Below are 21,290 nucleotides of genomic sequence, written 5' to 3'. Positions count from 1 at the left end.
GCCCCATTCCAATCTGAAACCTTGTTTTAGTGCTAACTTTTTCCCACTCTATTTGGACCTTAAGCCTCATCATATTATGGTTATTACTCCTGAAGCACTCGCACATATTTAACTCATCTATCCAACTTTGTTAATCATAAATTGATCTAGTAACGCCTCTCCTCTTAAGTACGCTAACGCACTGATAAGGAAGGATCCATGCACACAGTTTAGGAACTCCATTCCTTTTTCTCCATTTACTCTATCTGTGATTATGTCTATAAATTGCTTCTTCCATTTCTCTGTCACGTTTAGGAGTCTGTAGTAAAATAATGCTAATGTAACAAATCCTTTTTTATCCTTGACCTCTAATCATATTAACTCTGTCTAAGTATGTTTTTTGTGTAGATCAGTCCTCTCTCTACAGGAAGCTTTCCCTATATTGCTTATTCTGTGCTTCCTAAAATAATATAACTGCCAAGTTTCTTTTAGTGCTATTAAATCTATATATTCCTCTGACATAATTTACTTCTAATTTTCCCCAGTTTGTGAAAAAATCTGATCTGTTTGTGAATTTTCTGATGTGATTGTTGAAGTTGTCACATATGCACTTGTGTGAGATGGTCATTGTGGAGCTCATGTTTTGCAATTACACATTTGCAGGCTCTGTCCATGTCATTTTTTAGATTTTAAAATAGCGGGGTGGGGGCAAATTGTGAAGATCACCTGAGGGTATGTAGGAATACATTTGAGACCTATGTCTTGGATCTTTGATTCCTGCTTTAAATCTATCAAAAATGGATTCAGAGTGCATTCTTTGAAGTATGTACCAGTAGGGTATCGTAACTTTTTTTGAGTGGGATATTTTGTGGTCGGTGCAAGCAAAGACCATTGTTACTGGCAGGTTGTTTGGGTTGCTATGGTTTCATGCTACTTGTGTTGTTAGTAATTATGTAGCAATTTTGGAAGTACTAGTTTCTGTTTGTACGCTATATAATTGCATTGCACTAGAGTGAAATCAAGCAGCAGTGGAAATTTAATGCATGTATTGTATGGCTACTTGTCAAATGCAAACACCTAAGAGAGGTATCTTTTTAAAAATGGTTGATCTAATTTATGTTTTGCAACAAGTCTTAAATTAGAAGTGATTGTTCTTTGTAGATTTGATGAGACGCCAAGAGGAGCTGAGACGCCTGGAAGAAATGAGAAATCAGGAGCTGCAGAAACGAAAGCAGATAGAAATGAGGTATGTGCAGTTTGGATCAAGGTCATGTAGTATATTATAGAATTCTCTTATTTCTGAAACAATGAAGCTTTGTGTGGGGATTTCAATTTTTCCCCCCTTTGTCTACATTAAAATGGAAGAAGAGACTTGTGTTAACAAGCTATCTCCATGAAGCCATGGTCTGTCCTATCAGTTTTTCACATATCTAAGTGGGAGTGATTGGGACGATGGTTGTGTCTGTTACTAAACTTCATTTAGATTTTCAGTAAATAGATTGAGATTTTTCTCCTCCTTGGTATGCTGGCGACAGTTGGGATCATTTGTAAATGTCAGTTTGTATGCTGATTTGTTTCGTCCATTTAAATGATTAATGTATTTGGAACAGTTTTCTAAATACTTGTTCCTGCACCACACACTAAAGTTTCAGGTCCTGCTAATGTAATTCAGTAACCACTCCGTCCTCGCTGCATGTAATTGACCAGTTCTACTTTGATGTATTCACAATATAAAATTGGTGCGCGAGGTCTTTTCTATTTGGTATTAGTCTCCATTTTTGGATTTGGCTGTTTTTTATGTAGTGCACAAAGTGTCGGTTGTAATTCACAACTACGGCTATGTTACTGTTATAGTTTATGGTGTTGTACAGTGATGGCATGTTCTGCTCTGCATTGTGCATACTTGTCAGCGTGAGTCATAGGATACGGTGAGTTGAAATTAATTGTGTTTATTGGGAGAAATGTTACTCCTTACGTTTTTGTATATTGGCAGCATCATTGAGAACCAGAATATGATTCAAGTAAATGTCTCATTTGAAATGAGTCGGTGCAGTCTCAAACCAGTTCCTAGCTGGCTTGGGCTTACAACAAAAACTTCCCCATATTTGGTACTGAATGTCAGTGTCACTTAGGCAGGCTTGAGGATATATGGTGTGAACAATGGAAAGTGTAGCAAACTGACCTATGGGGTGTGCTTTGAGGTTGGGGTTGAGGCACATGGTTGGGGTAGGTTAGACGGACTAAGTGCTACTTGAAATGGAAAATATTCAAATACCCAGTAGTGAGATCCCTCATAAACACAACTTTAAAAAAAAAAAAAATGACCTCACTGTGGATTGTGTTTCAAGTGTTCCTATATTTTAAATAGTACAGTGAAGCCCAATTAAAAATACACATTTTCAAAATCCTTACCATTACTGCCTCTTTGATATATAATTGCTCAAGCATTTCTTCAGGTACTGTTAACTTTGCATTTGAGATACATTTCTTTTGCTTTTTTCCCTTCATGCCAAAGACGTAAACATGTTCAAATCTGGTGATCTGTTTCACATGATGAATTAAAGCTGTTCTTTCTCCACAAATTACTATTAGAATGTTCTGTTGGGAGTAGAGTGAAACTGCCTTCTCCATAGTGGACTAAGGGTTGTCCTGACTGAACTTAACGTTGCAAACTTGTCAAAGCCAGCTTAATGGTGTCCTTACTGGCTTTTTTTGTTTGAAAATAATGAACAAAGCTCTCTAGCTGTAGGGGCACAGGAACAGGGGTAGGCCATTCAGTCTCTCAAGGCTGTTTCATCATTTGGTTAGATCATGGCTTCATTTACTCTCTGTTGCCCCATATCCCTCGATACACTTAGCTAATAAAAATCTATCAATCTCAGTCTTGAAAATTTTAATTGACTCGGCATCCAAAGTCTTTTGGGGAGAGTTCCTGATTTCCTGTTGTGTGAAAAAGTGCTTCCTGATTTCACTCCTGAATGGCCTAGCTCTAAGTTTAGATTGTGCCCCCCTTGTTCTAGATTCCCCCCCATAAGAGTAAATAGTTTCTCTGTATTTACTTTATCAATCCCTTTATCATTTTAAAGGTTTTGATTAGATCAACCTTCAAAGCTCAGTGGAATACAAACCAAGTTTATCCACCTGTCTTCATAATATAAACCTTTTAAGCCTTGGTATCATTCTGTTGACTCTGCATTGTACCCGCTCCAAGGGCAGTATATCTTTCCTGAGGTTCGGTGCCTAAAATTGAACGCAGTACTCCAGTTGGGTTTTGACCAAGGCTATATATAACTGAAGCATCATTTCTTCACTTGCACTTTGGGTGTTGAAGCTATTTGACTGCTATTTCTGACAGCAGCCAGTAGGCCAAAAAGAACACCTGGAAATTAGCAACCATGGGCCATTAAGGACTGCAGCAGTCCACAAATTCCCTCTACCTGATTTGGAGTATGCCTATTTGGAGGTAGTCACGTCTGGCACCCATTGTTTGTTAGCTCAACGTGGAAAATGGCCCTCTTCATCCGAGGTCAAGTTGGGTGTGTGCAAAAGTGCACTGCCTGCCCTGTGCTGGGCAAGGTGGAGAGGAAAATCAGCCCCATATGTCAGAAAAAAAACTTGCATTTATATAGTGTCTCATCACATTGCTCAAATACTTCCCATGGAATACGTACTTTCAAAGTGCAGTGATTGAGCAAAACAAACAGCAATGAGATGAATGATAAGTTCATCTGTTTTCTTTGATCTTGGTTGAGAGAGGAATTTTAGCCAGATACCAGAGCAAAGCCCTCCTCTTTAAATAATACCATGGGATTTCTACCACACGCCTGAACCATCAAAGTGGGCAGAGAGGACCCCAGCACTGCACCAGAGTGTCAGCGTAGATTATGCACTCACGTCCTGAAGCAGGACTTCAACCCGTTACCTCACTGCGAGAGTACTACAAAATGAACCACGCTGACTGGAAAAATGCAAAATGCACTACAGGCCAGTCAGCCTAACATTGGTGGTGGGGAAGTTATTGGAAACCATTATCAGGGGAAAAAAATAAACTTTCATTTGGAAAGACATGGGTTAATCAAGGAGAGCCAGCATGGATTTGTTAAAGGTAAATCGTGACTGATTGACTAACTTGATTGAATTATTTGAGGTAACAGAGGGCTGATCAAGGTAGTGCCCTAGCTGTTGTATACGTGGACTTTTGGAAGGCATTCAACAAAGTGCCACACAAGAGGTTTATTAAGAAGATGGAATTAAGGGGAAAGTGGTGGTATGGATACAAAATTGCACAGTGACATGAAGCAAAGGGTGGTGGTGGATGGATGTTTTTCAGACTGGGAGATGGTTTGCAGTGGTGTTCCCCAAGGGTCAATTATATTTTTATAAACGACCTGGACTTGGGAAATGTTCCCTCTACATTTTATTTTAGGTGCGCGGTCCCCATAGAGTCATAACGACACAGAAGGAGGCCATTCGGCCCATCGAGTCCGTGCCGGCTCTCTGTAGAGCAATCCAGTCAGTTCCATTCCCCCACTCTATCCCTGTAGCCCTGCAAGTTTATTTCCCTCAAGTGCCTATCCAGTCTCCCCTTGAAAACATTGAGTGTCTCCTCTTCTACCACTTCCGTCGGCAGCGAATTCCAGGCCATCACCACTTGCTGCGTAAAAAAGCTTTTCCTCACATCTCCCCTGTATCTCTTGCCCAAAACCTTAAATCTGTGTCCCCATGTCCTTGTACCATCAACTAGTGGGAACAGCCTTTCCCCGTCTAGCCTATCCAAACCCGTCATAATCTTGTACACCTCTATCAAATCACCCCTCAACCTGCTTTGCTCTAATGAAAACAAATCCAGCTTCTCCAACCTGTCCTTGTAGCTAAGATTCCCCATCCCCGGAACCATTCTGGTAAATCTCCTCTGCACCCTCTCAAGGGCTTTCACATCCTTCCTAAAGTGTGGTGACCAGAACTGGACGCAATACTCCAGGCCTAACCAGTGCTTTATAAAGGTTCAGCATAACTCCTCTACTTTTATACTCAATACCTCTATTTATGAAGCCCAAGATCCCATATGTTTTGCTAACCACTCTCTCAATATGTCCTGCCACTTTCAGGGACCTATGCATATTAACTCGCAGGTCCCTCTGTCCCTGCACACTTAAAACTGTACCATTAAGTGTATATTGCCTCTCCCTCTTCCTTGTGCCAAAATGCATCACCTCACACTTCTCTGTATTAAATTCCATCTGCCCATTCTGCTAGCCTTTCGATGTCCTGTTGCAATCGATTGGTATCATCCTCACTGTTTGCCACACCCCCAAGTTTGGTGTCATCGGCAAATTTAGAAATTCTACTCTGTATTCCAATATCCAGGTCATTTATCAAAAAAAGCAGTGGCCCAGCACTGACCCTTGGGGAACTACCATCCTCCAGTCTGAAAAGCAGGCATTTACCACAACTTGCTATTTTCTACCTTTAAGCCAATTCCTTTCGCTATTTTCTACCCTTAAGCCAAGCCATGATCTCATTAAATAGCGGGGCGGGCTTGAGGGGCCGAATGGCCTACTCCTGCTCCTATCTTCTATGTTTCTATGGGGGAAAAATTCAGTTGGTTGCGCCACCCGTTAGTGCATTAAGAGGGCGCTAAGTGGGGCGTAAACCAACTAGCGCCCGGGCGCGGCACTGCCCACGCCTCCCGCCAAATTCAGTAGGAGGTTAGTGGTGGCGCTAACCATTAGCGCTGCGCCGCTGGCGATGATGTCACCGGTGTGCGCAGCGCCCCGCTCACGCCCCGGCCGCGATCTTCGGGAGCGCCCCCTGATTTACCGCCGGACGCTATGTCCAGCAGGGTCAGGGTGGCGTACCTGCGGCCGGGAGGCGCAAATTAAAGGCAAGGTGCGGGGCGGCCATTTTTGTTGTTGGCCACCTGCCTGCGTGCCCGTCCCCGGCCTCCGGAACCCCCCTGCGGAGTGCCGGCTGCTCTCCAAGAGCCCGGCACTTCTCTTGGGTGCCGGGCTCTTTTGCCTGCACTCCCGATCCCTGGGGGCCCAGCTGGACCCCAGATCACGCTGCACAAGGCCCCTCCCCTTTAAGAAGGGGAGGAAGGCCTGCAATACCGCAGCGCGACGTGCCACGATATTCACTCGCAGCACCCCAAGAGGGAGGCGGGGCGCCTCCAGTAGCGCCCCGCTTCCCTTTGGGGCACAACCGACCAATTTCCGGCGCGGGGGCGCTAATTTACTTTTAGCGCCCCGGCGAAGTTAGCGCCCCAAACGGGGCTATACTGAATTTCTCCCCCTATGTTTCTTATCCAAGCTGCCACTGGCCCACCTATTCCATGAGCCTCCATTTTGCTAATAATTTTATTTAAATTTGCTGAGCATTCCAGCTGGTGAGTGGCCTACGCGGGACCTCCCGATTGCAGCTTAGGTGGAACATTGGACTCTGGTGTAGGGAGCAGCATTATAAAGTTTGCAGTTGATACAAAACTTGGCAAAGTAGTAGCTCGTGATGTGGATAGTTATAGGCTTTAGGATGACAGACTGACAGGATGGTGAAATGAGCAGAAGCATGGCAAATGGACTTAAATGCGGAGAAGTGTGAAGTGACGCACTTTGGGAGGACTAATATGGAAAGACAGTATACTATAAATGGCACGATTTTGAAAAGTATAGATAAGCAAAGAGACCTTGATGTCCATATACACATCCTTAAAGGTGGCAGGGCAAGATAAGGTGGTTTAAAAAGCATATAAGTTACTTGGGTTTATAAATAGAGGAATAGACTATAAAAGCAAAGAACTTTATAAATCACTGGTTAGGCCCCAGCAGGAGTGTCTTGGACAATTCTGGGCATCGCACTTCAGGAAAGATGTAAAGGCATTAGAAAGAGTACAGAGGAGGTTTACCAGGATGTTACCAGGGATGAGGGACCTCCGTCATGAGAAGAGTTTGGAAAAGTTAGAGGACTGTTCTCCTTGGAACAGAGAAGGTTAAGAGGGGACATAATATAGGTTTTGATAGAGTAAATAGGGAAAAATATTCCCTCTGGTGAGTGGGTCAATAACTAGAGGTCATAGATTCAAAATCATTGGACAAACATCTAGAGGGGAGATGAGAATTTTTTTATTCAGAGTTGTCAGGATCTGGATCGCTCTGGTGGTGGAAACTAATTTTAAAAGGGAGTTGGACAGGTGCTTGAGGGTGAGGAACTTACAGATTTACGGACAAAAAGCAGGGGTGTGGGACTAAGCACGACTGCTCTTTCAAAGAGCCAGCATAGGCACGATGGGCTGAATAGCTTCCTCCTTTGTTGTAAGTTTCTATGAATCTATGATTCTATATTGTGTTTTAGCACTTACAGGAAACTTTCGTTTAACCGGAGGTTAAATATCCGGAATGCTCTATCCACCGGCAAAATTCAGGAGTCGGTTCAGATAAGTTTTTTTACTTTTTGTTGCTTTTTTTCTCCAGTCCTGGCTCTGCAAGCGTCTAGCTGAAGCTGTTGCTTAGCTACAGAGACGCTTGCAAGCTGCGCCGACTGTTTTGAAGCTGTTGCTAAGCAACAGGGTTTGTTGCTTCAGACGGAGCTCAGAAGCTCCGTATGTTTTAACATTAGCGCTCGTTTTTCCGGCAATGTTGATCAACCAGCACCAGCTCGGTCCCGTCAGTGCCGGATACCAGAAAGTTTCCTGTAATTGTTTTTGAAAGTGCAGCCATTTTTATTTGTTTATAACATTTGAATTCTATAACCTTTCTTAAGAGAGTTTGTTTCCTACATTTTGAATATTATGCTTCCCCCTCTGTTCAATCTATTTGTTTCTCAGGGTGCTGCCATATTTTTGTTCTAATTGTTGCAGTAGGGTAAAGTTTCTGGCGGTGCTGCATACTGTTTTAAAGAATAATGAGACAAATGCCCTAAGTAAAAATCTGTGCGTGAAGTTCTAATGAACAGTTTAGATACTATAATGGGCATTCATACACGCTCAATTTCCAGCAGGGAGTGATTTAGCACAGGTAAGGAATCAACCATGGGATTTTGTGGTCTGAATAGCTTGGTGCTAAACCTGGTGGTGCCTTTAACCACTGGGCCATCAGTGGAGCGTGGTGTTCTGTTTAACCATAACATCCAGAAGTGTGTGCAATACTTATTTTATACAAATAGTTTTGATAAGTGAAACATTCAGAATACAGTACTTTAAAAGTAAAAATGAGTTGATGCTCATTGAGCTGTGTCCAAGTTTATTGGTTTATGCTTTGTGGGCTGCTAATGACGATACTTGCTGTACTGTGTGGCTTAAACTGGGCAATTAGATGGCCATTTTAAAAAATAACCCAACATCCGAAATGGATAGAGGAATTAGGAAAGTAAGGGGGAGAAATTCGGTGGAGCCGCAAACGGGGCGCCCAGCTCGCCTGGGCGCCGGAATTAGCGCAGCGATCGGAGCAGTTGCGACTGCTGGAAATTCAGCTTGCACACCCCAAGAGGGACACGGGGTGAGGCTCAAGGCGCTCCGCGTCCCTCTTGGGGCGCTGAAACTGAATATCGCAGCGCAACGTGCCGCAGCGCCACACGCTGCGGCACGGCGCGCTGTGGTACTGCAGGCCTTCCTCCCATTCTTAAGGGGGAGGGGCCTGCACCAGCGCGATCAGAGATCGCGAGTGCCGGCAAAAGAGCCCGGCACCGAGAAGTGCCGGGCTCTCGGAAAACAGCCAGCACTGCCGCGGGGGGAGATCAGGAGGCCGAATACAGAGGTGCTGGCAGGCGGCCGCCGAAAAAAACGGCCGCCCCGCACCTCCACCTTAATTTGCACCACTGCCGCCACAGGTAGGCCCCGTGAACCGGGCGCGATTAGCGAACGGCGCTACAGAGGCGGGCGCTACCGAATATCGAGATCGGGGCGGTAGCGGGGCGCTGCGCACACCGATGACGTCATCGGTGGCGGCGCAGCGCAACAGGCTAACGCCACCATTAGCGCCCCAGCTAAATATCGCGGGAGGCGTGGCCAGTGGCACTAAAGCCACTGAGTGCCCTCTTTAGGCGCTAACTGGTGGCGCAGCCCACCGAATTTCTAGGCCTAAATGTTTTAAACTGAATTGATGGGGCGTAGAGTTAGAATAGATTATTCATTTGGGTGAATGGACAATGAAAATGGAGACAATAAGATGGAAGGTGGCGTGAGCAGAAATAACTTAACCACAAAGAAAAGATTCAAGAACACAGTAATAAAGCTACATTTGAGTAGTTTTGTTAGTGTTTGTATATCACAGTGGGCTTAAAAAAAAAAATTTGATCTGATTGGTTTTGGGAAATTTTGCTGGACCTGCTTGCAGGTTAAATCTCATGCTTTTAGTACAAACCAAATTATGATTAATGGTGCTTCTTAGATGGTAGGTGTAAATTGATTTATTATTACTAATATGTGCAGTGTGGCTGTGTTATTAATGCTTTTTTAAATGGCACAGTTTACATGTCCACGGTTGGTATGGGAGTGTTTTGAAATGTTTGATTTGAATTATAACTAGCTTTCATTTCTCAAAACTAACAATGCATTTAGCTGAGGCAGGATTATGTTTACAAATGCTAATTATGTGATACAGTCCAGAATCTAGTGTTTGATGTGTCTGCCTTGAAGCATTGTCTACTACTGTACTAACATAGATATTAATCATCTTGATGTGCACAAAAACACACAACTATCAAGGAAAGGAGAGGTAGAGAAGATGAATGATTAGTTCCAATACATTGTTAGTCGTTTAAGTTGGACATACTTTCAGCTGCGTGATCTATTATCTTAAGATAAGATTATATTAAATTTTCGCAGGCATGAAGAGGAACGTCGTCGACGAGAGGAGGAAATGATGCGCCAGAGGGAGCAGGATGAATTGAGAAGGCAGCAAGAAGGGTATAAGCCCAACTACATGGACAATGTAAGTAAGAAAAACAGAGGCTTGGGTGGGTGGCAGGAAAATATTTATTTTAGCCGGTCAAGATTTTTAGGAATTTTAGTTCCATTAAGGATGGAAGCCTTTTCCCTTTTTTAAGCTTGTTCCTTCTATAATCAAGATGACTACTTAAACTGGTGATATTGTACTGCAGTTTGGTAGGTTATTGGTGGCTTGTAATTTTATTGCATTTGTGTTGACGTAATGTTCTATGAAAGAATGGAATCCTGACCATATAATGAATTTTAAACTCTATGCATAAACATTCTTTACTTTTTATTAAATACAATTGAACATTCATCCAGTATTTTTAAAAGAGATTACCTATTTCAACATAATTAAGTTTTAACCCAATATTTGAATATTTGAGTAATGGACAGTAAAATCCCGAATAAATGACCTGAAATAATGAATTCTGCAGTCTGTTTTTTAAACTTCTATACAGGATATGCACAATGCATAGCTCTTGTGATTTACAAGTATCGCCTCAACATAGAAATATGATAGTACCTTTGAGCATACTCCAGATTGTGGTTTGTGTATATTATGTAAAAAAACAACTTCATGTGTTTGGTGTTCCTTTTTTGGTCTTATTTGGATAGCATTAAACAAATGGCCTCCCACATGATTAGACCAGATGTGATGCTAGGAATTATTTTTTACATGCTCATACATGGGTGCAATATGTACATTGGTGTTTTATTTTCTACCACTGGTTTCTCAGCAGTGGAATTAATGCCATATTTTGCACTCTGATCTGAATAGTTGACGATAATAAGGATTACATAACAGTTGATTTTTACCGTATATGTATCTACTTTTAGTTGCCATGGAAATCTCATTTCCTTCTGTTTAATTTTGTCATTGTTTCATGGTCCCATATTACTCCCATTCATAGCTAGAAGATCACCTTTTTGCAGTTTTTTCATTCTAACTAAAGGCCAGTTTCAACCTGTAAGACTTCAATATCTTTGTGGTAAATTTCAATAAACAGCAAATCGTAGTGTCAAGGTCAGTGTAGGAACAACCAGCAATGCGACTCGTGACAATGAAAGACCTAAAAATAGGTTTATAAAGTTAATTAATCTTTCTGCATGTGCAGTAATGCACATATATGGAGGGTGGTGAATCCTTTTTAATTCATCTAAAAGAGCCTGATGCATTGTGTACCATCAGATATGTTTTGTGCATCATCCAACAGCAAAGACAGAAAACAAATGGCAGCAAGGTTTTCAAAAGAAAGTCCATTTAATACACGCAAGCTATAGAATTAAAGGGAACAGTTCATCCTTCATTCAGATTATGCCTTAGGTTTGCTATTAGGTTTAGGAGTAGGACATTAGAATATTTTGATGGAACTGCTTTTAATCCACTTCTGTGCAAAGTACTGTTCTAGGACCAGTGCTTTATTTGGTTAATCTTTTGATTATTAATAAATTTGTGAATTCTAACTCTTGCACTTAGACTGGGGATTGTAGAACTATTTGGGTGACGTACTTAATGTATCCACTTCTTCCACTGCTACCCATAATGCACCCGAGCAGTAGCTATGAATTGTGAACTTTAGATTTCAGAAAGAGTAAAATATATAACCTTTTTCCAAACAGCGAAGTGTTTTTTTTTAGGTGTGTAATAGTAAAAAAAAAATTTAGCGAAGTACTTAATTAACTTACTGAAAAATTGAATATTTCTGCACAGTTGTGCACAACTTGAGAAAATACTAAGCTGTTTGGTGCTTATGTGCTCCAACTTGATGGAAAGAGTAACTTTACACAGAACTGTTGTCATAAATATGTAAAGCATGCACAACCAAATGTGATCTGTGGTGCAATCATATACTGTACTGTAATAAGTTTCTAAGCTAAGTATTTTGAAACTGGTAACTATTCACAAGACACATTGTGTGCTAGATGAGGCAGGAAGGAAGAAGGAGCAGGCAGTTATGACTTTGGGCAACTCCCTTCGGTTATATAGTTTCTTGGCATTTGTTCAAGGACTCCTTCATGAGAAACGGCTGATTAATACTTAGAAAAACATAGAACAGAAAAATAGGAGCAGGAGTAGGCCATTCGGCCCTTTGCGCCTGCTCCGCCATTCAATATGATCATGGCTGATTCTCTATCTCAATACCATATTCCTGCTCTCTCCCCATACCCCTTGATGCCTTTTGTGTCTCGAATTGCTGAATTTTAGTTGGCCTGTTCCTATCTTAATAAAGGAGGAATTCCAACTGACTGGTCCACATATTAATGCTCAAATCCTAGTCATGTAATGATTGTGAATCCAAGCACTGAATTAAAATTGCAATAGATTTATACAATGTATACTTGTTACTTGATACCAAATTATTAACATAAAATGATGCAGTTGCAATGCAGAAAATGAAAATGTCAAATATAATTTGGCAGATCTAGGGAAAAATTTGGATTTTGATGCATGTTTGACTGTGAACCTTAATTGAGATTGCAGGTATGAACCTGAGTCCTACCATCACACAAAACATTGGAGATGCAAACTATTCCATCACTGAACCATGGATGCATATTTAGTGCTGAACTGGAAATTTGAAATTTCAATTGTATGGAACAGTCATCAAGTTTATAATTACTTGTCTCTTTCAAAGTTGTTGGTGTAATTGGACAGCTGAAGGATCCTGTGGTGTTTATATTTACAAATATTAAATGATGTGCACATTAGAATTGGTGGTAGTTTACACAGAAATCATCAGAAAGTAGTTGATATGTGAGGTCAGTTGAACAGAGTAAATGCTTGCTCATCTGTTTTTAGTCCCTGCATTGTGAGGTGATGATCTTAACATTTATACTTCAGCATCTTCCATGCACTTTTGTTGGAGTTGGACCACAAGGCACAACAGTGTAGGGAAATTGTGGTCAACAATGTCATCCAGAGACACTTTATTTGGTGTGTCAACATCATAGTTTTGACAGTGTTTAAAGCCTCATATATAGGCTGAGTTGCAGCTTGTTTAATCCAGTCAAATAATCAAGATCCTTCTATCCTATGTTGCATGTGAAATGTTGTTTGAGCTCTTCTAGGTTTTCTGTTGTTTTTTTTCCTTATTCTTTAAACTATTACTTTTTCTTTTAAAATTGTACTAAGTTGATGTTTGACTGCCTTAAATTTAATGAACATTGATGCCTCTTTTTCCCCCTAACCCCATCACCCCTTTTTTGCTTTGATCCTTTCATTGATTAACCCTTCTGTTTACTGATCGACTGGCCTAAGTGTAATTTTCCTATAACATCTACTTCAAGCACTGTATGAAATGCAGTAGGCCTTCAAAAATTACCCATTCATATGTCGCATTTTCTGCTGTACCCTAAAAGACTTCAGTCCAGAGGATATCCAGTATTCTGTAGGATAACATTATAAAGAAACCCTGTATAATGGTTAGACCACACTTTTGTCTAGTGCTGCTTCAGCTAAAAACAAAGGTCTAGGTCTTTGACATTAGTTAGCCCTTTGCAGCACCATCACTTGCATGGAAGGCTGCATTAATAGAGCATTTGACACCCATTGTTCAATCTGGAACCTTACAGCGTCTTTAGCCATCATTGTTGCTTGAAACATACATAGAAGATAGGAGGAGGAGTAGGCCATTTGGCCCCTCGAGCCTGCTCCGCCATCCAATGAGATCATGGCTGATCATCCAAATTCAGTACCCTGTCCCTGCCTTCTCCCCATATCCCTTGATCCCTTTAGCCTTAAGAAATATATCTAACTCCTTCTTGAATATATTTAATGAATTGGCCTCTACTGCCTTCTTTGGTAGAGAATTCCACAGGTTCACCACTCTCTGGGTGAAGAAATTCCTCCTCATCTCTGTCCTAAATGGCTTACCCCTTATCCTTAGACTGTGACCCCTGGTTCTGGACTCTCTGACCATCGGGAACATCCTTCCTGCATCTAGTCTGTCTAGTCCTGTTAGAATTTTATAAGTTTCAATGAGATCCCCTCTCATTCTTCTAAACTGTGAACCTGTGGAATTCTCTGCCAAAGAAGGCAGTAGAGGCCAATTCATTAAATATATTAATGGAGAGAAGGCAGAAACAGGGTACTGAATTTGGATGATCAGCCATGATCTTATTGAATGGCAGAGCAGGGCCGAATGGCCTACTCCTACTCCTATCTTCTATGTTTCTAACTCCAGCGAGTACAAGCCCAATCGACCCAATCTCTCCTCATACGTCATTCCTGCCATCCCAGGCATCAACTATTGAATTGGGGCCAAGTCTGTACCACCTTTGTTTTATCACAAGGATGTGCCCCAGAAATGCATCAGCCAACAGAGGGCACAAAGCTCTTAATGAGGGTCAAAAATGTAACTTGGTTAACGCTAAGGTGGCCCAAAGTTTAAACATAACTCTCTGGAAATTTGCGGGAGTTGCCATGCCCATCTTCTTTTGGAGGGATGTTGGGTGAATCTGGTCTGACATGCAGCAGCAACATTGGATATCAGTCAAAGTGTACACGTGCTTTCGGTTGTTGGTATCTCCACTGTCATGTTACACATCAGTTGAGTTGCCAATTCCAGGTGTTTACCAGATGTGGGAAGAGTACCAACTAGGATACCAATCGTGAGCTACCCAACCTTCAGTCCAAAAGGCTACATTTATAGGATTGGTGGGTCTTCTAACAGTGTTCGGATTGCTTGCCACCAAATCCACAGGTTTGTTCGCTCATAAATTGGCTTCACACGTCCAGATTTTGGCTTATCCTTTGCAGAGTAAAGACGAGCATTAGACTGTTTCATCATAGCAGCAGGTTGCACTAGATGCCCTGGGCCCAGGAGAAGATTCTGTGGTCTGAGGAATCTTAACAGCTCTCTTGGTTGAATTTTTCACCTTTATGATTGAAACTGCAGTGCCCACTATTTTAGATGCCCTTTGGTGGGTAAGTGGAAGAGCTTTAGGAGGTCTTGAAACACCACCAACAGAATCATCAGGGAATTCTTGACTAGCTCAGGGACGAACTCCCCATTGAGGATTCATAATTCCTTTAGATAGATACTTTCATAATGCAAGTTTTATGGTTCTGCCTGGAGCTTCAGGGTTATCTAACAATATTCAGCTATCACTTTTGACCAAGTCCAGGTTTGCAGATCTTCTGGACATTCCTGTGCAGCCTACTAAGAATTTAGACGGGAAGCTATTTACAACATTTTGCCGTTAATTTGGAAAAAGATTCCACACACACTGGTTTTTGTGGTATAATCTCTGATCTCCTGAGGGATCATTAGTGGATACACTGATGCCTGAGATCTGCAGTCTTGTATCATCTCTGAAAATTCAGCAAATTCTGCCATTTCAATAAAGGGATGGGCTTTGTGATGCTCTGATGCTCCAAAAATTGGGAAGATTCTGTCTCATTTTAGCATGGAACACAATCCTCAAAAAGGAAAGGTTCCAGATGGTAACGTGCTGCCTTTTCGTGTATTGTAAGACTGGCTGTACGACCTCAAAGGTAGCTCTTTTCACATTTGGCCTCATAACCACAAATATTTCTGCTTCAGTTTTGGGGTCACAGTTACCAGTACAACTTGCTCGCAAGTAAAGTCTCCTTGGAGAGGCAAAAAGGGCCAATTAGGGAAATATATGGGAACTTAATTTCCAACTCTAAGGAAGCTCCCCGTGACTACAGGACCATTAGTCTCACTATTCCAAGCTATCCACAACTTATCCATAGAAACATAGAAGATAGGAGCAGGAGTAGGCCATTCGGCCCTTCGAGCCTGCTCCGCCATTCAATGCGATCATGGCTGATCATCCAATTTCAGTACCTGGTCCCTGCTTTCTCCCCATACCCCCTGGATCCCTTTAGCCTTAAGAAATATATCCAACTCCTTCTTGAATATATTTACTGAATTGGCTTCTACTGCCTTCTGTGGTAGAGAATTCCACAGGTTCACCACTCTCTGGGTGAAGAAATTCCTCCTCATTTCTGTCCTAAATGGCCTACCCCTTATCCTTAGACTGTGATCCCTGGTTCTGGACTCCCTGACCATCGGGAACATCCTTCCTGCATCTAGTCTGTCCAGTCCTGTCAGAATTTTATAAGTTTCAATGAGATCCCCTCTTATTCTTCTAAACTCCAGCGAGTACAAGCCCAATCGACCCAATCTCTCCTCATACGTCATTCCTACCATCCCAGGTATCAGCCTGGTGAATCTTCGCTGAACTCCTTCCATGGCAAGAACATCCTTCCTCAGATAAGGCGACCAAAACTGCACACAATATTCAAGGTGCGGTCTCACCAAGGCCCTGTACAACTGCAGCAAGACATCCTTGTTCCTGTACTCAAACCCTCTCACTACGAAGGCCAACATACCATTTGCCTTCTTAACCGCCTGCTGCACCTGCATGCTTACCTTCAGCGACTGGTGCACAAGGACACCCAGGTCTCGTTGCACTTCTCCTTCTCCCAATCTATTGCCATTCAGATAATAATCTGCCTTCCTGTTTTTGCTACCAAAGTGGATAACCTCACATTTATCCACGTTATATTGCATCTGCCATGCTTTTGCCCAATCACCCAACCTGTCCAAATCATCCTGGAGTTTCTCGGCATCCTCCTCACAGCACACATGCCCAATCAGCTTTGTGTCGTCTGCAAATTTGGAGATATTACATCTAGTTCCCTTGTCTAGATCATCATTAATATATATTGTGAATAGCTGGGGTCCAAGGACCGATCCCTGCGGTACCCCACTAGTCACTGCCTGCCACTCGGAAAAAGACCCGTTTATTCCAACTCTTTGCTTTCTGTCTGCCAACCAGTTCTCTATCCAAGTCAGTACCTTGCCCCCAATCCCATGTGCCTTAAGTTTACACGCTAATCTCTTATGCGGGACCTTATCAAAAGCCTTCTGAAAGTCCTAATACACCACATCCACTGGTTCTCCCTTATCTATTTTACCAGTTACATCCTTTATAACTTGAAATGAAAAGATTACTTTGGAACAGATTACTGAAGTGTGATCAGTACAGATTCCCATCTGTCTTCAAAAATGAGCTGGAGAGACTCATGAGGGCATTTCAGTGATTTAATGAATTAAACCATTTTTAACGTGTTGCAGTCTTCCAAAATACTGAAATTGTAATATGTAAAATTGAGACTGAATAGTTGGCCTTTAAACTTAGTTTCTCTTAGTTCACTCACTCTCAGTATATGTATTGCGCTCTCGCTCTCTCTTCCCCACCCCCCAATCCAAGTTACATTCAGTCAAAATTAATGTAGGGTCAACCTGGACATCAATAAATTACTAAAGCTTTGTAATGTAGCACCTAGCTTAACATTTTTCGGGTATTGAATCTATATCGCTGCAGCTTATCTATCCTGCAAATCTACATGAACAACTCTAGCCATCTTTAATCTCTTTATTTTTTCTTAAGTGATTGAATACTGAGGGACAGGTTTCCAGTTGGTAGTGTGAAAGCAAACTACAAAAAGTGAAATATACATTACGGTTATTTATGAATACATGAAATTCTTTCTATTTTAGGAAAGGTATTGAGTAACAGCCTCAATTGGCAATTCAGTGTTATATTAAGGATTTGGTCATTTAAAAATCCATGAACTTACCTCTGTAGAAGGCAGTCTCCTTTTTAGGCAAAAGAATCAATTGTGTAACAAAACAAGTTTGAGTGAAAACCGTTTGTGGTACTTTTACTATTGAATAAAAATCTTAAATGCATGTTGATCCATTTTCTTCAGTAAAGTGCCTATCTTTGTTTCAGATTTAGCTATTTTAGCTTGATTACTGATATGTTATCATCCAAGCTATTCAGTACTAACTCCATTAAAACTCTGATTTGTAAACATTTGCCCAAAGAGATTATGGAGGTAAATGTGCCCTATAATGACATGTTCAATTTCTTCCCCATATTTCTTTGCTTTTTAAAGTATGCAAATACATACATTTTATTTTCTCACTGCTGTATCCTGCACTGAGCTGTAGATCTACAATTGCATTAAGTTATATTTAAGGGCTGACCATTTAAGCAATCTGAAAAATTGAGTTCTATTTAACAAGTTCTGTAGAATGTTATTTTGGATCCTTACCTAGTTCATCGGGATATGTTTAAACTTGAATAAACTATAATGCATGGATTTTCAAGGTAGCAAAACCTTAACTGCCTGACTTTCTCATTTTTAACTGCATGCTAGCTTTGTTCTTGCTAGCTATAACTGCAATTCAAAAATATATTGCACAGCTGGTGATTGTTATCCTCATGGGACCTATTGCTAATACAAATTCTTTATTTCCAAAAAGTACAATGTGTGTTTTCCATTAGTTTACAAATAAGTATGTTGAACCTATCTAACATTTTCCATCATCTACAAAAGGTGGCTATTGTCTATGTCACTGTTTTTGGCTATTCCCCAAACATACTTTCAGGAATTAAAATTGGAAGTTTTTCTTCCATACACTTAAAATCTATGAAAGGCTTGTATATTAACACCATTTTTGATTTGCATGTTTATTATTTACTTTAAATCCTAAAAATTTAATTTGAATCAGCAGAATTTTGAAATTAAATTCTATTGTCTTAAACTATTGTCAGTGTATTTGGCATTAATCAAGATAATACAAGTTTGATCTAGTGTTAAAGCTTCAGTTGATGACCTCTATCATCTATGCTTAACGTATATTGTAAAACCAGTACTGGATAGAATTATTTTTTTGAATTGGTCATACAATTCTTTTCTTATGGTCACCAGAATGTAAAAAGATGAACTGTTCTTTGTTTTGAAACCATAGGAGCAGTTTTTAAAATCTCGTGGCAGTAATTGAAAGTGCTCCAAGAATTGTACTACTCTTTCCCCGTTGGCTGATGAAAAGCAGTTGCTGCCTTTCTGATCTAATTGGAACACTAGAGGATTTTGCTAAATAAACATATACCACACAGTGACTGTGTTCACATCTAAGTTAATGACAACTTTACTTGATATCTTCTTTCAGGAGCTGAGGATCACTTATTGTGCCAAAGAAAGTGTAGTGCTGTAAAATAAACATGCATCTGAGCAATGTCACTGTTAGTATTTAACATTTGTTTGAAAGAATTTTGCGAGCATACCTTGCGCTTGTGATCTAAGCCAAGCCTCCATGTAAGTGGCAGGAATACAAGTGCTGCTACCTGATTATTCTATTCACAATCTGATCCAAAAAGTCTACAAGCAGTGAAGCTTCACACACCATCTCTCACCTGTGGAACCCATGGAAGTTCATGTGCAGAATAAACCAGGGTAGTTAAGCTAGCATTAAGCTATTTGAAATCTTGTAGTCTCTTGGTATCCCAGTAAAAATATTCTAGGTCTTTCAGTACAGGTTTGCTGTCCATACTCCTCATCCTCAATATTATAAATCCTGATCTGTTGAGTACTTTTGCCACTGTAAATGTACTCCTGTCATAACACTGCATTAAGCCGTCTATTCTTGCCAACCATACTGGTAAATGCACATGAATTGCAGTAACTCTGTTGTAGATTTTAAAGGAGTTCTCCTTGCATTACTAATCATATTTAATTGTCTAATGTTGAAGTTAGCACTTTTTTTTTCTCTTTCTCTCCCCTGCCCCCCAACTGAATATTGGCCATACAGATAACATTCTTGTAAACAGTAATATTTAATTGTACTACTCCATAACCCATTTTTAAAGCAATAAAGTAGTTTAACTTGCCTAAAGTTGTCGGCAAAATTTTCTAAAGTTCATTCTTGTACCAAATGATAGGAAAATTTATAATGGCATAAGAACTGTCCATTTGGCAAAGAAAGTTAATGCAGAATTGATGTGCAGATAGCATATGACTGCTTTAATCAGTAAAGTAGTTTTTAATTGAGTTCCTGGATAAGCAATATTCCAATTTTGCACTGCTCATGTTAAAGTTTTGAGTGGCCCCCCACCCCTGTTACTTTTATATCTACTGAATTAATGTCCGAGACTGTACAGGTAAGATCTGCACATCCTTTCTGAATGGTGCTGATTCAAAAGAGAATGTTTCTGTAGAAAAACACTCTGCAGGTTATCATAAGTCACTGAAAGTCTTGCAAAATCTGTGGAAATATCTTTTTTTCTTGTAGTTTGCAAACCTAATCTGAATTGCACCATTTCTGAACTGTATTTGGTCAAGATTTTTTATTTCTGAACTGATGCAAATGCAGTCACTAGATGAATAGTGCAAAAAGTATCAAATGGAATTATTCAATTGTGTAGTACTTGTACTTTAAGTATTTTCAGGTCCATTTCTTGAAGAGAGAAACATCTGTTTGAATTCGATATCTCCTTAAATTCTGTACTGTAGTGGTAAAGAACAAAAATGTAATCCCTAAAGACTGAAAGGTAATAAATGATCACAACTTTCATCACAGTTGATTGAAAGGTGGTTGCTGTGACATGAATACAGATTATATATTTAATATATTAAAAAGCTTGCTGGTTAGCTCATGCCTCATTTGGTACCAGGTCTTCAATGAACAGCGACAATAATTTGCACATGTGCTTTTTTACTTGTACGTTTTTCTGATTCCTTCAGTAGTTTAAGTGTCTGTGCCACTTTTCCATTTCAAACTTATATTAACATTAAGAAAGATACCGAAATCTGAAAATTGATAAAGGCAAATTGATAGCTATCGGATGTTGATATTTTGAAATCTTTCAGTTTTAATGCTCAGTTTTAATTTGTATTGAGCATGAAGAAGTCATAAGCTTGTTAGTAATGAGCAGTGATGTGGATTTGTTGCATACTGTTGGAAGTGCATTTTGTTTTTGATCCAAAATACAAATATGACTGATTTACACATGGCAGAAGTGCACAGAGGATCCCCAAGAGGGAAAACAAATGGCGATGCACAAGCCTCAAGTTTGGAATCTCTAAATTCTAAGGAGCAAGGGTGACATTTTTGGGGGAGGTGTGGATGAAGCATTATTACCAAGGATGTTTATTATTGTTTGAAAATTGAGCTAAATCCATATTACCTCATCTTAAGTCTCATAGATGCGCTAAGATTTTCAGAGAATCATAACCTATATTTTCATCTTTCGAATTTCACAGCACAGATTGGTATGTTAAGGACTCTGGAACGAATATAATGTAGGAAGAAGGATTATAATCTCATTTTGAAGTTACAGGAGATTTGCCAAATTTGAAGCAGCAAAATTAAATGAATCCATATAGTATATGATGTAAAAATGAAGTCAGACTCAAACAAAAAGCAATGTTCTCTTCAAAAGACTTAAAGGAAAAGTACCAAGATAAATTTTAGAAGCTGCTAATTCTTTGCAATGAAAGAAAACTTTCTAAAAAGATATTTATCTTTGCCAACGACTTTTATAGCTGGTTGTGTGGTTGCAA

The 21,290-nt window shown here is 40.4% G+C and overlaps 1 protein-coding gene across 5 annotated transcripts in view; it reads left to right on the top strand.

Annotated features, from left to right (window-relative positions):
• The window catches only part of LOC147111847 (paraspeckle component 1-like), a 116,378-nt gene that overhangs the window by 25,846 nt on the left and 69,242 nt on the right, over positions 1 to 21,290 (top strand). For all 5 annotated transcript variants that reach the window (XM_085999152.1, XM_085999153.1, XM_085999150.1 and 2 more), the window contains 2 exons: positions 1,141 to 1,225; positions 9,797 to 9,902. In XM_085999152.1, coding sequence (XP_085855278.1) covers positions 1,141 to 1,225; positions 9,797 to 9,902 — 191 coding nt within the window. The remainder of the gene's footprint in view (positions 1 to 1,140; positions 1,226 to 9,796; positions 9,903 to 21,290) is intronic.

This window comes from Somniosus microcephalus, chromosome 10, assembly GCF_052327205.1.
Source record: "Somniosus microcephalus isolate GS21.2 chromosome 10, FLI_Smic_1.0, whole genome shotgun sequence".
In the NCBI taxonomy this organism is placed as follows: domain Eukaryota; kingdom Metazoa; phylum Chordata; class Chondrichthyes; order Squaliformes; family Somniosidae; genus Somniosus; species Somniosus microcephalus.
The sequence above is the reverse complement of the archived record's forward strand: the minus strand, read 5'-3'. Positions and strand labels throughout refer to the sequence as shown.